The sequence below is a fragment of the Morus notabilis genome, unplaced genomic scaffold (genome assembly GCF_000414095.1).
Source record: "Morus notabilis unplaced genomic scaffold, ASM41409v2 Scaffold317, whole genome shotgun sequence".
Classification (NCBI taxonomy): Eukaryota; Viridiplantae; Streptophyta; class Magnoliopsida; order Rosales; family Moraceae; genus Morus; species Morus notabilis.
The window spans coordinates 767,739-786,748 of record NW_010363634.1 but is presented as its reverse complement, the minus strand read 5'-3'; the positions used below and the strand labels follow the sequence as shown (position 1 = coordinate 786,748).

The following is a 19,010-nucleotide window of genomic DNA, read 5'->3' as shown; positions in this document are numbered from 1 at the left end:
GGTAGTGGCTCCGTTTTCCGGCCAAACTGCGACGGCGACGGTGGCTGCTGGTCGGGATCTACTGGACGTCGGCTTCTGAGTTGATTGGTGGGGGCGGTGACATCCACGACGGCCTGGAGAGAGAGAAACGACGGTGGCGGCGGCGGCGATTCCGACCACCACAGACGGCGGTACTCCGGCCAGAATTGAGCTGTGAAAATGGATGGTTTTCTTCGTCTCGCTGCACTGAGTCCATAGGGACTGAAATCATCTCAATCGGAGATCGGATGGCAGAGATATCACGACGGGAAGAAATGGGAATTTCGGAACTTCCGCCGGCGATTGCGGCTGATTCCGGCGGAGTTGGAGGTCGTGCCGCATGTCGTTGAACTCAGCTCGTCGAGATCTTTCTATTGACACCGGCGGTGTCAAAAATGGAGGTCGGAATCTTAACTTGAGTATTTGGCCATTGATGGTTTGTGTGAGAGAGAACGTGAGAGGAGAGAGAGAATGAGCGAGAATAAGAGAAAGAAAGTGTAAGAACCCTAAAACTTTTCACTATATAAAGTATCTGATTAAGGCAAGATTACGTGCCTGATCTTATCCTCAATTATTTCTTCTAAACAGATTAAATTTATACTGATTAGAGGTAATTAGTTTAGCTCACGTAAGTTAATCTACTACTTACAGTCCAATATCAATTTCTGAATAATTCAATATTGTTTTATATTCTTACTCGCGTAATATTTCAAACTGTTTCAAGTCTTGAAATTAATTTTAGACTGAACAAATTCTAAATTTTAATTTTCTGTATTCTATCCCAAGAATGACGTTTCTGACAGTGTCAACTCCCGAGCTCATATTGTATCCATCTACTATAGGTATTTATCTTATGACTTTAACCTAACTGTCTAGCAATTAAGGATTTTTTTCTTCTTTTAAAATGCCAGTGCGTTTTTTTTTATACGCCGCTAACATCGTGCTGTGCTTAGAGATTCTTGAAATTAAGATTCTCAAACTATACTTGTACTGAAAATTATTCCGCCTTAAAATACTGCGAGAATTTATCGATCGAATTTACTTGATCGAAACATGAACTTAACATGAAATTTGCTATAGAATTTAGGAATACATATATTAATTCCATAAATCCTCCATTCACAATATAACATAATATTTTCTAAGAAAATCCTTGGCTTAAAAATACATGAATTGTATTATTTAAGGTCTGGAATTTTCTCAGTCATTACAGATTTGGCTTAGTATTTAGTTGTATTATGGACGCATGCCTTGATGCAGTTTTTCCTCTGTTCATGTTTTATCTACCCGTTGCAAGTAGTTGTTCCAATATTCTGCAGTACCGATAATCTGTGGCAGTGGATTGTTTTAGCGTTTGGAGATAACTGGATTTGTTGTTTGACTTATGTTCTTCTGTTGGATCATCAATTTTGCTAATAATATAGTAGGTATTTCTTCTATTCAAGATTTGTTTGTTTGATTTTGCTTTGAGAGTAGGGTAGAGTATGACAAGTCAACATGTGTCAAGGGTGAGAGCTGATAGTGAAGCTTATTTTTTCTCGAAGGAGTTCTTGCTCAAATTTCAAATGCTGTTTTGGCAAATAGCGTCCTCATATTTGTTAGAGTAAACGACATCTTTTAGAACAGAGTAATTTTGCTGTTGAGATGAGGAGAGAATATTTTATTGCCAAATTGGATAAAATTGCTCGCCTGTTAGTTGTTGATAGTAAGTTACCTGAAAAGTAAATACATTCTTACAGATTAGGCTTAAGACTCAAATCTTTTTTGTGTAGTATTCCTACAAATTATAATTACTTCTGTGGCTACTTTTTTGTAGCATTACACAAATGTAGATTTTGAAGTAGTAAAAGATATAGGTGGGGTGATTGCAACCATATGGTATTTGGTTGCATTAACAATATTGAGAATTTATCATTATGTTCTTTTTAGTTGTAATTATATTGTGAATGAAGAAATGAAAAAAAAGAAAATTAATTATCATAAATTTATTGTTAAAAAATTTAAAATCATAGCACTATGTTTTTTTTTTTAAAGTTAAACAAGTATTTCTAAATACTAAAAACAATTATATATATTTAAGTTTCATATTATGTCTATTTTGGTCATTTTACATACCCACAGTAATTCCACCTCAAAATTTACCAAACGCTATTACACTGATTTTGGAACCAGCACAGCTACTATAATTACAGTTTACCAAACACTCAGCTGCTTCTTGTAACAACTGCTTCTTCTTTCAGCACAACTAAAAGCAATTTTTCTAAAATCCACAGCACTACCAAACTAAGCCAATAAGTAGCTGGATTTTGATAAAAGTCATAAATCTCAAATTATATCTTTCAAAAAAGATCTCTAAATCAAATATTTATTAAAACGAAAGGAAAAAAAGACATTATAAACTAAAACATAAAAACCCAAAATTTAAAGTAATAAGCCAAATAGAAATTAATAAAAATTATAATAAATAGCAGATTTATGAAATTAAATTAAATAAATATCAATTTTTTAAAATTATTTAAAATAAATAACAGTTTAATATAAATCTCAGTTTTATTTAGTTATATTTTTCTTTCTTAGTGTGCTCCACATTAATTGTTTAATCAAGATCAGCATAACTCTATCAATGTCCCTTATTTATTTCACAAACATCTAAATGACTCTATCAACATCTCTTATATTAATTAAAATCAATAATATTGTTTTAATGTTCCGAGTAAATATTCTATACATTTAAGCAAACATACGAAAGTTAAAACATAGTTTGTTTCCAGAATTCTCTGTAAAACTAGATTAGAACTAGGCAAGCATCCCACTTAAAAAAGAATTATCTGTAAAAAATGAGGGAGAAGAAGACTAGCGTGAGTTCCGCCAAGGAACTGAGTCCTAATCATCGTTCGTTTTTACAACAATGCATGCCAATTTAATTGAATTGTGCGATAGACTTTTTTATTTTTTATTTTTTATAAAACTATTTGAAGATGATATTGTAATAACTCGTAAGAACAGGGGATTGCTTGGCTTTTCTTCCTTTTTTTCTTTATCATGCGTTCGTTTGTCGTTTCTCCTAAATTCATATATACCCATCGATATTATTGTTTTATCATATATATATATATATATATATATATATAACAAATTCAATATTGATTGATATAAGGCATCTCAATCCTTAAGTCTTTTCTGTTGTTTAAATTGTCAGTAATGGAGAAGGAATCCCTTGGCGGAGCTTGATGATGGAAATACAAATATTTCGGACTGTTTGCTTGCCAAACACGATTTTAAAATTAATTCACAACTCAAACTGAATTGAACTGAGCAGAATCAATAAAATAAACATGCCAATAATAAATTAGCGATTAAACACCGTCACCAGGAAAAAAAAATGACGTGGTGACAATTGTTGTGGTTGTTGTATTACGTGTAGTATCTATTCATATGAAATTTGACAGGTTATATGATCATACATGCACAATACATGATTATTATTTCAAAGAATGGAAGCAAAATAAAAAGTTAATGATAGTAATTATCATCATCAGTGAATGGGGGTGTAATTCATCAATCAGCTGAATTCTTATATTTGAAACATTACACGGAGACCTAGAAGTTTCTCGATAGAAAAACAAGAGAATGTTCCGAAGTTTCCCCTTTAATCTGGAATCGGTCGGTGAGGCAAAAAAAAAAAAAAAAAAAAAAAAAAAAAGTTTAGAATAAACAGATGGATATGCAACGCAAGGAAAGAAAAATGCCCCATTCAGGCATATATAGGTCCCGTTCATTTTACCGATTCAAGTTTATAATTCGAGTTTTGCTAGAATAAAAGGCTCTCAGAAACAGTCACATCTAACTTTTTACTACAGTAAAAAAATCTCACATAAAATCACATAGATCAACTCAAATTAAAAACTCAAATTAGCGAACTAAACGAGACCTTATTTTGCTGCAAACACTACGACATATCCAAATGGGTTTTGTGCCGTTTCTTGTTTCTTATGATTATCTGACTCGACCAATTGTTGACCTAACCTTCATCATTACGGATAATAATAAGCCTTATATTTTGGTAATTTTTCCGTGTCTTTGTTCCTTCCCCCTTTTTTTTTTTTTTTACTATTATGGAACAATTGATTTAATTTAAATTTAAAATGAAATTTTACTCTATTTTTCTTTTAATTAAGTTCACAATAAATATGGCCCTTTGGGAGTCAAAGTTTCATAAATGTTCGCAGCTATTTCAAATTTGATACATGGCTACAGCATTTGGTTTTCTTTTTTTTTATTTTTTTATTTCCGGTCTTTTGTTTACAATCTATCACGGATTGATTGTAATCTAATCACTACTTAACTGCGATTCATCACTATTTAGTCAGTGATTGACCACTGATTTGCCTTTTGTTTTCTTTTTTCATGGTCTACCGTTTTAACCTCAGTCTATCACTAATTGATTTCGGTCTATCATTAATTGATTGTGATTAGTAATTGATTGTCTTTAAAGAAAAACATTGGATAATCATGAAAAAGTTGGCCATGCACTTAAATACGGGTTATAAATGGTCCACCCAACCTAATTTTACACCTTTCTATTTGATGTGAAATAGCGAGTATGGGGAAGGTCACTCAATGGAAAATCTCCGACCCAGACCCACCTTTCCATAACTGAGAATGGAGGTAGAGATGTGGATAGTTTAGTGAGTAAGAGATGAGGATAAGAAATCATAATTATACATTTAAATATCAATTTAGATTACAATTTAAACCACACAGTTTAAATTTTGCAATTCAAACAAAAAAAAGTTAAAGATCAACATAATGTTCATTTGCTTTAAGTCAGTACATGTTCTTTTCACGCGCTATTGTGAACGTTTCCATGTCTTGTTGTATTAATTGTCGTGTGAGGATGCACTATTGACTAGCTTGGTAATTAGTTAAGAACTGCATTGCTTTACCATTTCGAAATTTCCTTCTTTCCGCCCCCCTTCTTTTTTTTTTCTTTGAAGCAGAAAAGCACTTAAGAAACTAAAAACGCGTATTCTCAATACAGAAAAAAGATTCAAAGTTGATCTAGTCGGTGGTTAAGTATATCACTTTTGTCCAATCAAAATCATTTCACTTTCATTTGTGAATAGATATTGCTTTTCTGCTTTTTTTTATTTTTATTTTTTTTATTTCGCAACTCTTATTCAAAGTTTCCAACGCGATATAGTAATATTTCCTAATGTAACACGGAAAGCTATTTTGCAAATCCCTTTCACTGTTACTTTCTTTTATATATCCTCTCTCTTTCTTTTTTGTGGGATTAATCTTTCCTTGTAAGCATTTTGTCATTGTTTCAAATAAGAGAGACCCCAACACCGAGAGTCAGGGTTTGCACTTCATTTAAGGACACTTTTACTAGGTTCTCTCTGTCCATTAGGTGATGTTTGGTAGATAGATTCGTTCTCTGATTCGAATCATGGTTCGTGGTTCGTTACAGTATTTTCTCTCATAAAAAATACACGTAAATCAAAAATGGTTATAATCACATGGTTCTAATTCATGAACCAAACGCTTTGATATTCCGCACTTACGCATTGTTGTCACGCGCTTGTGAGAGATTAAGTGAGCCTTTGCACGCCACAGGATGGAGAGGAGTAAAAACTGGCTTAATGGTAAGACTATTTCTACATACTCGGTGGTCACCGAGATTGCTGTTATAGCCAAATAGACTAGTGGACATAAAGTGCACTACTAGATTTTTTTTATTAGCAAAATAATAATAAGAGAGGTCCCTGCAAATGAAATTCTAATGAGCTAGTTAAGTCAACATAGTTATCGTCTTAGGGACCACAAATCTGGTACCTGGTTATTATCCATTGAACAGGAAAAAAATTTTGCTTCTAAATAAATAAGGTTACTTAAGGTCACTCGTCACTGCCAGCTATTTGTTGACCAAATTCTACCAACATTAATCTGGTAGCCGGTGGATATATTATAGTATGTATCGGATTATTTGCAAGGAAAACTTAAGATGCATGATGTTTTTATGAAGTAATTCTGGTTATCTACCACTAAAAAATCAACGAGGACAACAATGTGCTTGTTTGGTTCCCTTTTCAAAAACGTTTTTCACGTTTTCCAAGAACAAAAAAATGAAAATGCTCTTAAGAATAATGGTTTACTTGTTTTTTTTTTTCTTTGGTATTTTGTTTGGTCGAGAGTACTTAATTAGCTAGGAGAGTCGTAGCTGGACACAAGTATATATGTTCACCTTTAAAAGATCCCATGGCCTTTTTTGTTGTTGTTGCTGGTTATAAAAGACCCAATGGTTAAATAGTATTATCTAAATTGTCAAGTCAGAATACATATTTCAACTACTTATAAAGTAAGGCTTATATTATTCAAGAAGTTTTTTTCTTTTATTTTGCTAGTTAAAAAAGAAATGGTTAGTGTCCTCACGCCCTTATTCAATATAAATAAAAAGAATCAACTGATTCTACTGATCTGTTTGATATCTAAATTCGTTCCCTAATTCGAATTATGGTTCGTGGTTCGCTACAGTATTTTCTCTCACAAAAAATACACGTAAATTGAAAATAATTCTAATAACATGATTTGAATCCATGAACTAAACGCCACAGTAATAATTGAGGGTCTAAATCTTTTCTTTATCGGTTTACAATAATGTTTCACCAGTCCATCATTTCATAGGCCCCTTATATCCACCTATAAGTGACTATTGCTACTTTTAATGCTCGAATCTTTTTATGACTAGAGGATTCGAATCCATCCTACGCGTTACTCCAGCTGAAGAAAAAAAACAGAAAGGAAAGAAGAAAGGAAGAAGTTGGTTGTGTAATGTGTATTTTAACTCTTTACTCTTTAAAACAGTTTCTTATACTACAAAAAAATTAAAAAAGGGCAACAATGGTTTTGCCGCTGTTGGCGTACGCCTCATATCTCCTGAGTTATCCTGAGGTCGAGAGTTCGATCCTCTCTCAACCCATCGACGTTTTTATTCTTCAAATGTTTTAACATTTTTATTTAATTATTTAGGGATTTATTTTTTTCTTTTGATTATGTATTTTCTTTTCCATTTTTTTTTTGTGATAAACTTACCGGAAATGGATAGGTCAACCAATATCATAAAAATGTAATAATCACTTATTAAACACATATTATTAGGTACAAAACTTTTTCTACTACACTTGAGGAAAATATCCTTTTTACTTTAATTAACAAACGAAATTCAAGAAAACAAATGGAAAAAAAAAAATTTGGCTCTCGAGAATGTTTAATGTGTACATATGATAATACTATTAAATATGGGTAGTACTTCAACTCTAGGATGTTTTGGCTGCTGTGCATTCTGGAGGGAGGCCTTGTGGGAATCGTTTTGTGTCCGAGCAATAATTGTAAATCATGTAATTCTTCTGCACCCATTTGAGCCTTTCCTGGCCTGTGGAGTCCAGTTCTTGTGAGAGCAAGACAGAGCTTGAATTGTTGGAGTTCTTGTTAGAGTTTGAGCTGCAAGAAGAGGAGCCAGAAGACCAGACACAAGCCTGATCGGCATTGAAGCTCCTGTAGGAAGCAGTGAAAGGAGCTTGGCTCCAATCTGTCTTCACAAGTCCACCTCTTGTCGCCCAATTTTCCGCGTTCCAAAGGCTCGAGTATATTCGCATCGGCCGGTTTTTCGGGTAGGGAACGCCGATGGACTCGAAATTCTTGAACTCTCTGATGGGTGTTCCATCCACATAGAAGCTGAAAAAAAAAAAATATTGTTATAAAACTATTTTATTTTTTAAACGAGCAATGGACATGCCATGCATGAAATGTCACAGCCCTATATTATTATAAAGGAAGAAATAAGGAAATAGGCCAAGACTTGAGATGAATTAAAATTAATAGGCCAATAGATTACATAAGTTAATAAATAGGTCAAATTACTGTTTTCGTCCATAACTTGTCTGATTATAAATCATAACTTGACAAGTTATTGTCCATAACTGATCTGGTTATGAACCATAATTTGACAAGTTTGTCCATAACTTATCTGGTTATGAACTATAACTTAACAAGTTATTGCCTATTAATTTTTATAACTAAAAATTGGCCTATATACTTTCTTAAGCTTTTCATATTGGCATATTTCTTACTATTTCTGTATTATAAACTTACCAAATATTGACATGTTAATTATATAAAACCGTATAAAGCGGCGTATAGGTTACGTACACAATGTGTTGAGGGTTCCAGAGGATAGAATAAGTGTGAAAATCTGCGGTTGGATCAAACCACATGTAAAACTGTTGCTCTCTGTTGCCTTTGCCTTGGCTGAAAATATTTGTATGAACAATATAAGGATCACCACTAAGGTTCCCCAAGAACTCAAAGTCTATCTCATCCCATGTTGACCCCTCTGAGCGTAACTGCAACAACATTATGAAGATAATAAGGAAAACAAAAAAAAAAGTAAAAATACGTTTAAAGAACAATTGTTTTTGGTAATGTGTAAGCACTTGAAATAACAACTATACATTTAACACATCATGAGAAACATACTTACGTAACTAACTCAAGTGTGAGTGTCGGATCTTAATAATTTTATTTCTTATTAGTAAAGAAGGAGATATAAGTCCTACATTGTATTTAATTATAAAAAATAAAAAATAAAAAAACTTACATAATAAGCAGTAACTGTGCCAGCCGAGTTTCCTGGAACAAGCTTGACTTGCATATCAATCTTTCCAAACAAATATTCATTCTTGGATTGAAATCCAGAGCCCGAAGCTTTATCCAAGGAAAGAGTAAGAACCTTACCATTATTGTCCATCTTACCACGGCCATCTCCCCAAGTTATGTCGAAGTCTTGGTACAAGTTACCGGCAAAGGCAACAAGTACCAAGGAGCTGCTAAAAGCAACAAGAATAGCCAAATTTGGAAAAGGGAAGAAAGAAGCAGCCATTGAAGAGTTTTGATATGTTCTTAGGATAAAAGCAGTTTTCAACGTAAATGATTAAATGATAAGCTAGCAATTTTGTTTGACGAGGGCAAATGAGTGATCCAAGTCGTGACATTTATATAGTGGAGAAAACGGTATAGGAAGTTTGCTTACCATATTATTGCATTGATTAGAATTGGAGTTGTTGAAAATTTGGCGTGTGGGGAAAAGTATAAAGATACTAGATGTAAACAGCTGGATGCCAAAATGTAACTATGAGCAACAAATTAATAATTGCGTTCGCAAATATATATATATATATATATATATATATATGTATGTATGTATGTATATAATGTGGTACTTGTAGGCTTCTCGCAAATTATCCCTTAATTTTAAAATTTTGGATATTTTTCGGCGAACTTACAAAACAGTTACCATGTACCCCATTTTAATGATAAGTTTCTTAAATTGATAACGAAAAAACCCGTTCGATGAAAAATTTTAACATTCCAATTCAAACAGTGATACAAATATGTCAATTCCCCAACTTATTAATACTCTTTACATATAACAAAAATTCAAAACGAAATTGGTAAAAGGAGACACATTTCAATAGTTTTGCAAATTGGAAAGAAAAATTGTCGAAATTAAAGTTAAGAATTCATAAACAAGTTCCCACAAATTAACGGGTTAAATGTGTAAAATACTCTTTATATTATATCATTTTCATGGCATGCACTATGTTTGTTCAAGTGATTTTTCAAGAGCCTATTAGCTAGGAAACTGCTTTGATTTTTCTTTTGAGGGCCAGGTCAACTTTCTTCTTAATTGTCTTTTTTTTTTTTTTTCCTCTTCTTATATATTGCGTATGTTGGGTTAATTATCTATGGTTAGGAAGCTGGCATCTAGCACTTTCCACATTTATCCAAACATGGGTCAAAACTTCATTTCACAAGAAATCTATTAACTTCTAAACTGGGGGACGGTACTGCAATTTATTGCGAAGAAGAGATGATCTGTCTGGTTGCTCCAACGAATGTTTCAATTGGTTGGGAAATTGTTGTGTTGATAATAGATATCTGCTAATGTTAAGGTGGGAAAAAGATTAGATTTCTACCAAATTCTTCTAGAATATGTTTTCTGCTGAATAAAATAAAGTAGCTTATTACGAATCTTGCAATTTCATTGGAGTATAAAAATAGTTTTTTTTTAGAAAAGGCAAAAAAAAAAAAAAAAGAAAAAAAAAATTAACGATAGTCATATTTATATTTAATTAGTAGTTGAAAGTTACCCCTAAGATCTTTTGGTCTTGTGGTACCGAGAGAATTAGGTGAATGGGATTTGAGTGGAGGGTTGCAAGTTCAATCTCGTATTGTATTAAAAAAAGTTATAATTCAATAGTTTTATGTGATAATTGAAAGAATATATTATCTCGAAGAAAAAAAGGAATAAATTAACTTAATCTAAAAATTAAAATCAAATTTTAGCGTAGTCATTCTATGACCATCTACAATATAAATATTAATATCAATTGTATATTTGACACCAAAAAGTATGATAGCACATATTATTTTCATTTGTACTCTAATGCATAATGCTATTTAAAATGCTAAAATCTACTTATTCTATAATCATTGAGTTTTAAAAGATGTAAAAATATATTTTTAATTTTAAAATAATTTAAGAGGGTGAAAATTGTAATGATTGAATGAAAACGCAATTATATCAACCAATAAAAATTAATGATACTTTGGTTGGAGGATTCAAACCATGTAATTTGAACTATTTTCGATTTACGTGAATTTTTTGTGAGAGAAAATACTGTAACGAACTATGAAACATGATTCGAATCAGGGAACGGATCCCTCTACCAAACATCCTCTAAGTGTCAAATTAATCATATGTTACACTTGGTGAGAAATTTGTCACAAAATATAATATATTATAAATTTGTCACAATAAATAATATTGTATTGTAGAGTATTTTTTATACTCAAATGCTAAATTTACATTTAGTACTTATAACATTGCATGAGAGATGCTCTATATGTTTCAAGTTAAAAATTTATATTTATTCATTTTATTCAGCAAAAAGAAATCTATAAAATGGCGATCAGAAAGGAAGAACCAACCTTTTTTCCATTAACAAAAAAGAGCATAAAGGAGATTAACAACTATCTATATTGATGTTGATTTTTGAATTTGTAAAAGCTTATATTGTAAGGAAAAGGAAAAGAGAAAAGAAAAAAGAAAAGGAAAGAATGCGAATAAAAAAATTGAGTAGATGGAGTAAATAAAGTAAAACTTGGAAACTGGAATTTCGTGCATGGCAGACGACGCTTATTTTTGTATTATTATTCCTGCTCCTATCGTGACATAATATGACTGCACCCAGATTGAATTTTGTTGTTGTTGTTGATTTTTTTTTTTTTGACATTCTCGTTCTCACCCAGATTGAATTTTCAGTAATTCATTTGGCAAAAGAATAATTCCCTGCAAGAAAAATGTCTTTTAGCTTGACAGTTGTCTACATGATATATATTGGTGACGACTTTTCTAACCTTAAAAGTCTTTTTTAATAAAGAAAGATTTTTTAGTACGGATCATATACCGATAGTTTAAATTTTTTTAATTATTAGATATACATATTTTTTTTTTTTTTATGTAATTTTATATAGATGTAACGAATAAAAAACTTAACCTATTAATATATTGAAATACTAAAAAAGATCCCTTTAATAAATTAAGATTTTTATCAGGATTTTATAAGTTCAAGATCAACATTAGAATTTATATCTCAATTATCATATTTTTAATCACATCACACAGGCAGAGCCATCTTAGGTCTAGTGGTGGCAGAACCCTCGTTGACCCAAAGTGACCCGTATTTTGCCTCAACAATCTTTATTTTTTTTTTATTTTACATTTCTTCTCTTAGATTGCCGCATGACTTTTTCCGTTTGCGACGTCTATACGAAATTTCAAGAAATATTTCAATTATACCTTAAAGTTTAACTTTTAATTATCTCATATTTTAAACTTAAATTACTAAATAAATAAAATAATCAACGACGTTTAAGCTCACAGTTTGTGGATTGTAAACCTTGAAAAGTAAATTAAAATTTAATAAAAAGATTGAATCATTTAGATTAAAAAAATATATAAAAAGAGTAAAAAGTAGAATAACAATAATCGTACTATTATTTTACCTTAAAACTTTAGTTTTACTTACATCCCTTCTTTAAAAAAAAACAAACAAAAAGAGATAGAGACAAATTATCATGACTAGGAAATTTGTCAAAAAAATTATTATATAAGATGAAATTTTTTGAAATTCTCTGTATTACAAATATGAATACTATTATGATAAGTATTTGTTGATATTAATAATGAATAGCAAAGTATAAGCTAAAAGTAAAAAATTTCTCAAAGTGAGAAAAACGAGTTCAAATCGAAAACGGCGAAAAACTACCGTTGATTAGCACCATCGGAGCTTGCTCTTCATTCTTCGAAGGTAAAATTTCAATTTTTCTCCTCATTTTTCACCATAGATGCACGTCCATAAATAGTAGAAACCATGGAAAAATTTTTGCTAAGGATGATGATTTGCTTATGGTTAATAATGGTACCGAAAAACCCAATGTCTAAAGGATAAATTTTCAGTTATTGGGTTTTGTGTTTAGCATTTTTGTTTATGGAGAATTCTTGCGAGAATAGTGATGAAACCCTAGATCTTATCATGTTTATGATGATAAAAAAGAATGAGAAAGGTTGTGATATGTGTTTGAAAGGTTGAAACAACAGATAAAATGAGCTATGATTAGCTCAAGAAACACAAAAATTAGGCGGACCTCTGCCGAAATTGAGTTTGAGAATTTGAACCAAACCCGGTTGTAATGAAGAATGGGAGAAATAAGATGTGTAAAATAAGTTGATTAGGTGATCAAAGTTGGGTAGAAACTTAAAACGATGAAAATTCTCAGTTTCAGACCAAAATTGAAAACTAGATTATTGACCTGAAAATTGTACCCGACTCTGTTTTGGATAGAAGACCAAGATAGAAGCTTAATTTTAAAAAGTGACCAACATCAAGTTGAAGGAAATTTCATTCCGAACAACTTTTGTGAAATAGTTTTTTTTCCCCTAAAAAATGACCCTAGACATCAGTTTCGGGCTGATTTCTGAAGCATGTCCAAAATGGTGATTTTAGGCCAAATATGCACGTGTTTGGTGCATATTGGTGATATAGGAAATGTTTCGGTCAGGATACTGACAATGAAAATGGTAGATCTTTTCAAAGATTTTAGACACGACATGCACACTTCAAGAAAATAACATTTATGGAACCATGAATTTGAGTCAAATTATATTACAATTACTGGTCTTACATTGTAAATCTAACAATCGAGAATTTATATGATAGGATCAGTAGGCGATTAACGTAGTAAAGTTTCGGGTGACTCGAAAGTCGTGACCTTAGTGGAACTCTTATAAGTACCTGCAATTGTTTTGTCTATAACACGAACAAGCTTATTTCTCTGTGTTGCACAAAAGTGTGCATATTGTGAGTTTAATATATGCTAATATGTGAAAGATGCTTCTTGAAAGTTATTTATTGTGATGAATGTGCTTATGGACTTAAGTAGCCGTAGAATTTTAATCTGTGAAAAAGTCTAAAGTCAAAGTAAAAGTTAGAGTCAACAAAAATTGTTTAAAGATGCAATAATATGACTAAGATTATTGTCATAATAAGAAAAGATGACAGTAAGACGATAAGATTATATACTATCATGATAAGAAAAGCTTACCAGTAAGACGATGAATAAAGCAAAGATGATAAATGACGGAAAGTTAATAAAACTGTTTGTACCGGCCTACGCAAGGGAGGTTATTATGAATGAAATGAAACTGTGGGTTAGTTGGTTTTGGATCGCTACCCCAATCCTCACTGGTTATACGCGCTACGGTACATTAGGTACGAGGCCCATAAGAAGTAAAAATTATGAAAACGAACGACACAAGAATGAAAGTTGTAAAGAAGTATGAACATAAAGAAAAGAAAGCATAAGACAATATAAAAGAAAGAAGTATGAAAGCATAAGACGATATAATACGATAAATGCTTTAGATGTTTAGAAAATATGTTAGGATTTATGACATGAATGCATATATGGGTATGCATTACTGATTGGACTTGTTGTGGTCTACTGTTACTTGTTGAGCAAAAGCTTATTATGTTTGTTCATGTTGTAGGAAGCTCGGGTAAGGCACTAGCTCCCTGAAACCTGTTGATGGGCGTGCAGAAAAGGATGAGCGCAGTGTGGACAAATGGGTAATGGATGCACCACGTATTTTTAAAATGCTGCTAAGTTTTTAATGTACATCATATTTATGGATATAAATATGTTATGTCATGGAAGTAAAGTGTACGAGACAACGAGGAAATGTTTAGCAACCTCAAGTCACAAAGTGTATTAATGTATCCAAAATGTTATTGTGTTAATTGCATGTGAACGACAATGGATTCAAATGATAAGTTGAATATATGACCACGTTTAAGAAAAACAATTTTAAAGTTTTAAAAGAATTTCATCTACGGACTATTTAATATTAAGAAGTTGAAAATGTTTTCGGAAAAGCATTTTAAATGATCAAAGTTTTATTCTGCCAAAGTATATTAGTATTTATTTTACTATTAAGGAAGCAAAAAAAAAAATTGTTGCCTAGAATTGAGGTTTATAGTTTTAAAGTAATAGAAGTTAAGTATGAACATAGTAATGATGACCAGAAGTAAGGGCCGTCAAAGAAATGACCATTTTTTAAGAATTTTTTTTTGAAGAAATAGCCGAAGTTTTATAAAATTAACAAAATTGCGTTTCTTTTATCAATTTAGTGGTGAATCACTTTAACTTAGTAGTATGATTGACTAGTAGTCGAATAAGATCTTCAAAATAATCTGTTGCACTTCAGTCTGTTGCAGTGTCTATTGCAATAATCCCTGCAACTAAGCTGTCAAAAATCAAACTGATAATCAATCATATTAATTCTTGAAATCTTCCCATAACTATCATATGAACCTGGACATGTTCTTAGGAAGCATATGAGAATAGGCCAGCTGCAATATCTCATCCAAATATCAAACACATCATCAATCACCAATTTACCAAACTAAGACCAAAAGTTGACTTTCAAAATGAGAAAGTCTAAGCTGATTCCAAATCCGCAAATTTCTTTCCAAAACAAGGATATCCAACTGCCAAATCTCACTCAAATCAATCACATAACCATACCAAAATAATGGCTAAAAAAAAAAAAAGAGGGAAATAAACCCAAATCAAATCCCAACAAAATTTCAGGATATTTTACAGAAAATATATTATAGCCCTCTTTCTATATCTCGGTACTTTTAAAGTACGGAAAATTTCACGGAATTATAAGTGAAAATGTCGATTTTTCAAACCTTGAGTGTAAAGAAGATCAATGATCCAGTGCATACCGAATGGTTCCCTATGTGGCAGCGCAGAGGAGTCTTATTGACTTTGGATGGAAAGAAGCTAGCTAGACAAAATTTTATGACACGAAACCTTTCCCTTTTATTTTTGTTTCTCTCTTATTTTTTGCAGGATTTGTTGTTCCGAATTTTAGTTGATTTAGGAGTTTTTCTCGCAGTTAGAAACTATTTAATGGATCATTAAGATAGTAATTCTTCAATTTTGCTATGTTTATTAATGAAATATTGGGAATTTTTTTATCAGCGCTTCTGCGACATGAGAGAGAGGATAGAGATGGGGAAATAGAAATAAGAGAAGGAGGAGCAGGAGGAGGGTTTAGTTGAAAATAAAATAGATGAGGCAATACACATTTGCCCTTTAGAAGATGCGTTATTTAGAAGAAGAGAAAAAATAATCATAATATTTAAAATGTACTATGCAATCTTCCACCTAAATATTCAAATTAGATTAGATTTTTTGAATGAGACACTAGTTTAAAAAGACAAACCATGCAGGTAGTACAAATATATGATTCCAAAATTTTTTTTTCTTTATCAAACAACAGATACTGCTTTATTCCTTTACATTATTGCTACTTATATACATGCACTCCAGCAGTTGCTGTAGCAGTTTTCATTAATCCCTTCCATCTGAAAAGCCAAAACAACGATGAGATACACATTTGAACTCTTTAAACAAGAAGTAGCTAGAAACAGACATAGAATTTATTCAACACTCACTATTGTGTATATAGTTTATGTACTTGTGTATGCACATGTGCGGGATATATATAGATGAGTTTTTAATAGCAGAAATAGTAGAAAATAGGTCAATATAAAAAATTTAAGAACGTATATAGGCCAATTTTTAGTTATAGAAATTAATATGCCATAATTTCTCAAGTTATGGTTCATAACCAGATAAGTTATGGACAAACTTGTCAAGTTATAGTTCATAGTCAGACAAGTTATGGACAAAAACCGTGAATTATGGACAATAACTTGTTAAGTTATGGTTCATAACCAGACAAGTTATGGACAAAAATAGTAATTTGGCCTATTAATATTAATTCATCTCAAGTCTTGGCCTATTTCCCTATTTCTCCCTTTTAATAGTTCCATTTTTATAAATAGTTTTCATATATGCATGTTAAATAAAGAATTAAATGATTGGATCAATTTGTAATTTTTGGGGTAGGTGGGCTTTTGTTCTCTTGCACAAAAGGATATGATTGTTCCAATTAAAAACTCGAATCAGTAAATTAAACGGTCCTAAGTAACCGCTTATTCTTACGAAAATGCTCGCCTCTTTGGTAACAATGTTTTGTCCTTTGTATACATACTTTTCTTCCAGCATCAAATGAAGGAAAAGGAAGAAAAGCAGGAGAGAGATCAGAGGAAAGATTTGCTTGTAGTACTAATGCTTGTATTAGAAGCGTCATTAACCCAACAATCACTACCGTAGAAACCCTGATCCTTCTATATATGCATGGCCAAATGATAGTTTATATTTGTTCAAGAAATGAATTCAGAACCATGATTTAAAAGTTTACTATACGTGTGGATTCCATTAAATTCAATAAAAATAAATAAATGTGGTTTCTTAAATATTTTTAAGTAACTTTAGTGCATAGAAACCAAAAAAAACTAATAATAATAAATATATATAATGAGATGTACTACTTTGTAGTCTAGTGATATGTATACTAATTGTATATCTCTTGAGCTCTTCTCAGGGGCATGACTTTGTATATGTAGTTTTTTTTTTCTTTCCAAAAATTAGCTTATTGGTAATTATATTGATTTGAATAATTATTTCTTGTGCTGATCGGTTTTATTATTGAAGCTCGTACGTTGACTAAAAGGTACCTTTAGTAATTAATTAATTGGTATGTTTAAATCATGGTGACATTTAATTAAATCGATGTCACTGATTTGGTTATTAAAGCTTATTATTTGCTTCACTATTGATCGGCTAAAGTAAATAATCAATTATTATTTTTTTAATAGGGAAATTTCATTTAATAAATTAAGTCAATATAGAGTTTAAATTAGTTGCAAATAACCACAAAATATAATGATATTCAACAATGGACAAAAACTAGATCTATCAATAAAAATAAATGAGGCACAAAGACGAATACGAGTGCCGAGTTTAAATAGAGAAATACCCCCTCGGAACATTAACAATTGAGCGCAATAAAAGGTCGTTTAACAAAACCACTACAGTCGATAAATAAAACCAATAGACCGAGACCAAAAGATCCTGAGCACTAGGGTCATTCACAACACTGCATAGGATCAAAACTAACCGGATAAATCTACCACTACCATAAAAATGTGGGACGACAACTTTCATTGTTACATGACGAAAACATAAAAACAAAAATGGCGAAATCAACATCGCCTTTATTACATCAAAAAATAAACTAAAAATGAGATAAAATTTCCCAACCACACAAACAAGATTCTCAACGATAAGAGTGCCACCAAGATCACGGTCCCAACGGGTTTGGGGCCCAATGTGTGCGCCCGCGACCTGGGAACATGAATGCCGGTCCGGAAAACCCCTCCGTGCGAGCTTACTTTTGCAATTTTTATTTTTGATCCGGCCAAGACCTTCCAGCCATGTGGCCTGAGATTAATGCTTGGTAAATTAGCATAATGGTGTGTAATGGGGCTTAATGGTGATCAGTGAAGGTAAACTGAAATTTGCCATGGTTATTAAGCTTAATGCCATCAATTTTCGTCATCAATGTCCGAACCTATATGCAAAGTGTGGCCGGATTCATCATGGGAATATCAAACGTTTTTGCTCCATTACAATGCAGATTAATGTGTCTTAAAACACCATAATGCCTGGGTCGAATTTGGAGCCTATATAAAGGTTCTACTCTATATGAACAAGGACACACTTGCACAGAGCACTCTTCTCTCACTCTCTCCAGTTCTTTCTCTTCTATTTCCGAGTCTCTCTTGTGTTTGTAGTTCCATTTTGGTGATAGAGGGAAGGTCTGAGTTCCAGTTCGCCGGACGGTTCCAATAGTGCTTCGACCTACCGTCGTTGTCGTTGTATCCTGGGAGACGGAGGTCCAACGTTGCCTCAAGCACTCACCGGAGGGGACGAATCTGTTTTAAGAAAAGCATGATTCACGTGCCTCGACATCCTTACAATTCAGTTTCCGAGTTTGGTACAAAGGTTGAATTAGTTTGTAACGATTTCGTTATTTTGTTCTTCCATAAATTATGCTGTTCTTCTTTTTATTGTCCATATTTTCCTAACAATCTTAAAACAGATTTGGATTTATACAAAGGAGGACTTTGCAGGAGGAAAAGGAGAAAAAAAAACATTTTTGTTGTTGGAAATTTTTTGTCAATTTCCTTACTAACTTGGAAATTTTGTTTTGAAGAAATCACTGATAACATGAACGTGGTTATTTCTGCTGGAAGCGACACTATGACGCCTGAGCCGTCACCTGTGGGACAAACGTCTGTCTCAGTCCCGACCCCCGCTTTGACCACGACGCGGCCTTCACCGGTCTCGGTTCCTGTGAACCACAATGAAAAGTCTGATAAATTTAG

At 32.2% G+C, this 19,010-nt stretch overlaps 1 protein-coding gene across 1 annotated transcript; it reads right to left on the bottom strand.

Annotated features, from left to right (window-relative positions):
- Positions 1-7,273: 7,273 nt before the first annotated feature.
- LOC21405698 (probable xyloglucan endotransglucosylase/hydrolase protein 23) lies at positions 7,274-9,031 on the bottom strand. Its single transcript, XM_010104719.2, has 3 exons — positions 8,678-9,031; positions 8,230-8,423; positions 7,274-7,755 (listed from the first exon to the last, which is right to left on the bottom strand). The coding sequence occupies exons 1-3, from the start codon at positions 8,957-8,959 to the stop codon at positions 7,338-7,340; spliced, it is 894 nt and encodes a 297-aa protein (XP_010103021.1). The 5' UTR covers positions 8,960-9,031; the 3' UTR covers positions 7,274-7,337.
- Positions 9,032-19,010: the final 9,979 nt, after the last annotated feature.

Coding starts and splice junctions, on each gene's coding strand:
- LOC21405698 (XM_010104719.2), bottom strand. CDS start 8,959: ATGGCTGCTTCTTTCTTCCCTTTTCCAAATTTGGCTATTCTTGTTGCT. Junction 8,424..8,677: donor GCACAGTTACTGCTTATTAT/GTAAGTTTTTTT, acceptor ATGTTGTTGCAG/TTACGCTCAGAGGGGTCAAC. Junction 7,756..8,229: donor TGGAACCCTCAACACATTGT/GTACGTAACCTA, acceptor TTTTTTTTTCAG/CTTCTATGTGGATGGAACAC.